The sequence below is a fragment of the Diachasma alloeum genome, unplaced genomic scaffold (genome assembly GCF_001412515.2).
Source record: "Diachasma alloeum isolate Michigan unplaced genomic scaffold, Dall2.0 Dall_scaffold_00259, whole genome shotgun sequence".
Classification (NCBI taxonomy): Eukaryota; Metazoa; Arthropoda; class Insecta; order Hymenoptera; family Braconidae; genus Diachasma; species Diachasma alloeum.
The window spans coordinates 1-2744 of record NW_021680404.1 but is presented as its reverse complement, the minus strand read 5'-3'; the positions used below and the strand labels follow the sequence as shown (position 1 = coordinate 2744).

Below are 2744 nucleotides of genomic sequence, written 5' to 3'. Positions count from 1 at the left end.
CCGCCGACTCGATAATTTAACACTGGCGCCATCTCGCGGCATTCTCCCATCTGAACTTCTTTACCACACAGCACACCATCAATAATTTCTCCTAATTATACAAAATAACCTATTAATGGGTATTAATTGGGACCAATTGTTTGTCTATCAGCATTTAAATAATTTTTTGATTATATTCCAATCATTTTTGGCCCATTTTTCGCCTTAAAATGACATCCATGCTACATCCATGCTATATCCATGCTACAACATGGATGTACCATGGAAGCTCAATCGCCAGGGCAGTAACACTTAATAATACGATTTTTCACATCTCGTTGAATATATTGAATTATCTCGATAATGAGTGTTTTTAAAAGAAAATGTCAAGAGATTTCTTGTTGGAAATTTTGTCAGCTACAAACAGGTCTCCACACATTTTCTTGTAAAATCTTGAAAATATCTTGAAAATATTTAATCAGCACTGTTATTTAGTTTAGATTTCGAGGGATGTGTCACTTTCCGGGAGTAATAGGTTGTGTTGATGGTACACATATTCCCATTACCACTCCCTCCAGGGAGGCCTGGTCGTTCTTGAATCATAAAAGGTTTCACAGTCTTAATGTTCAAGCAACGTGTGACGACAAGAGGTGTATCACACCTTTAGAAGTGTTTGCAGGGACGACTCACGATTCACGCGTGTGGAACGGCTCACAAGTCAAAGCTGAAATTTGTCGTGTCAATGGGGAAGGTCTTGGACCCTATTATCTACTCGGTGAAAATAATTCATGTTTTCTTATTCATTAAAGTTTTTTTTGTCATGTACACGCTCAATCCTAGACGGAATGCATCATAAATATTTATTATAATATGTCAGCTTCGCTGAAATCTGTTTTTCTATGCTTCATGCAGTTCTTCTTTGTCCACAAATTCAGCCTCATCCTCCTGTACATCAGGGTCTCTGAAAAATATATTCAATTACATATGTATTCAAATGAATTATTTCCTCAGGAGATAAGGGATACCCTTTGGGACCCTGTGTAGTGATTCCGTATATGGCACCAGGTGCTGGAAGTCCAGAAGCACGCTTTAATACGCGACATATGCATACGAGATGTATAATTGAATGCACATTTGGAAACTTGAAAGGGAAGTGGCGGTGTTTGAAACGTGATAGAACACTGAACTATCAGCCCTACAAAGCTTCTCGCTTACTAAAGTATTGTGTTATTCTACACAATATACTGATTGGTCGAAGGTGATTATAAATAAAATATATATTTTTTTAATGTTTTCTATATTTAGGTTTCGTTTCTTGTTCAGAGATCCAGTATACTTGGATGAGAACTTTCCCCCAGAAGTGAACGACATGGCCAGAGTCATGGATGATGAAGAAGAGGGTCAATGTGCCCTCGATGAAGGTCGTGCACTTAGGAATCGAATCGTCGAGGAGTTTTTTTAAATTTTTGGACAATGAAGTTATCATTTCAAAATTGTTCTCACCTTTCATTTCCAACATCTTCATCTGCGTCTGTATTTTGGTTTACTGGCGCCTCGTCTTCACTGTGATCAATATTCATCCCATCAGCAATCTTTTCCAAAGCCCTCACGCCACGAGGTAACCATGTTTCCAACGTTGTAGAAATCCTCTGTCAATCAAAAAAATTATCCGAATAAAATAAAGTTTATGGGAGAAAATATGGTAAAATAATTCATACTTGGAGAAGTACAACACTGTCCGCTGACGATTGGACAACAGCTTCCGCGGTAGTATTGTTTTTAGCTGAAGGCTTATTAACTTCTGATGATGATTTTCGTTCTGTTCTTAAACAAAAGTACAATGAGTTGACAGTTAGAATGAGCAAATATCACAGAAACGTGATTCAGAATGCAATAATGTTTATTTTTTGGAACGTATAATAATGGTGGAGCCTTGGACGATCCGGGTTCTACTGTTGACTGCTGATTTACGGCATTTGGATCGTTTTCTGATCCTGATGGCCCGAATCCTGATGCTGGAACCCCTGCAACTCCTACAGTTGACTGGCTACCAATTATAGACAAAATTTTCTGTTCTTGATCTGTAAGCTCAGGAGCAGCGGTGGGATTTCCTGTAGATCGATCTGCGATACATAATTCCTGGTACTTTGTCTTAACTTTTGTCTTGAGATTTTTCCATACCTGCAATGATCCAATAATGAGAATGAAATAATTGATGAACTAAAATTTTGATCAATTACGCATTTACCAGTGGGATAATTAACTTTAGGCGAAAATATTAAAAGACATAGTTTGAAATTTCGTCTTTGATAAAACATGACATCGAAAACTTCTCAACATTTTCCCCTCATCCCCCTGATCACTCAGATAACCCAATTATTACGTTAGAATAATGCTTTCTACTACATCTGCACTTGATGGACTCAACATTGACATTCATCCAGCATAAATTTTCAATTTCATGTAGAAAATATCATTCAGTAGAAAAGTCGTAACCGGATTTAAGTAAAGCATGAAATGTTCCATCGTGAGTTATGCTTCGAGAGTTATCTTGAAAACTTGTCATTTCACGACAAAGGGTCGATAGACTTTCTTTGACCCTTACGAAATTTTCTTCGAAAAGACTCTTTTGAGAATTTATCCTTACGCCTCTCATTACCTCGGAAATCTACTGAATACATTGCAAAGAGTCAGTCCTCTACGTCTACGAAATTAATGGTGCTTGTATAGTGGGTATCATGGGACGATATGGGAAATAAAATAAA

The 2744-nt window shown here is 37.4% G+C and overlaps 1 protein-coding gene and 1 long non-coding RNA gene across 3 annotated transcripts in view; one reads left to right on the top strand and one right to left on the bottom strand.

Annotated features, from left to right (window-relative positions):
* LOC107037625 (putative nuclease HARBI1) overlaps positions 1-1663 on the top strand; it is a 21611-nt gene extending 19948 nt beyond the window's left edge. Inside the window, exons 4-6 of one of the 2 annotated variants that reach the window (XM_015256272.1) lie at positions 480-754; positions 991-1237; positions 1303-1663. In XM_015256272.1, coding sequence (XP_015111758.1) covers positions 480-754; positions 991-1237; positions 1303-1441 — 661 coding nt within the window. In that variant the 3' untranslated portion in view covers positions 1442-1663. Of the gene's footprint in view, positions 1-474; positions 1238-1302 lie in introns of both variants that reach the window. The other variant, XR_003783049.1, reaches the window with a different exon arrangement.
* Positions 739-2257, bottom strand: LOC114841185. Its single transcript, XR_003783050.1, has 3 exons — positions 1698-2257; positions 1483-1628; positions 739-940 (listed from the first exon to the last, which is right to left on the bottom strand). It is a non-coding gene; the product is annotated as an uncharacterized LOC114841185 (long non-coding RNA).
* Positions 2258-2744: the final 487 nt, after the last annotated feature.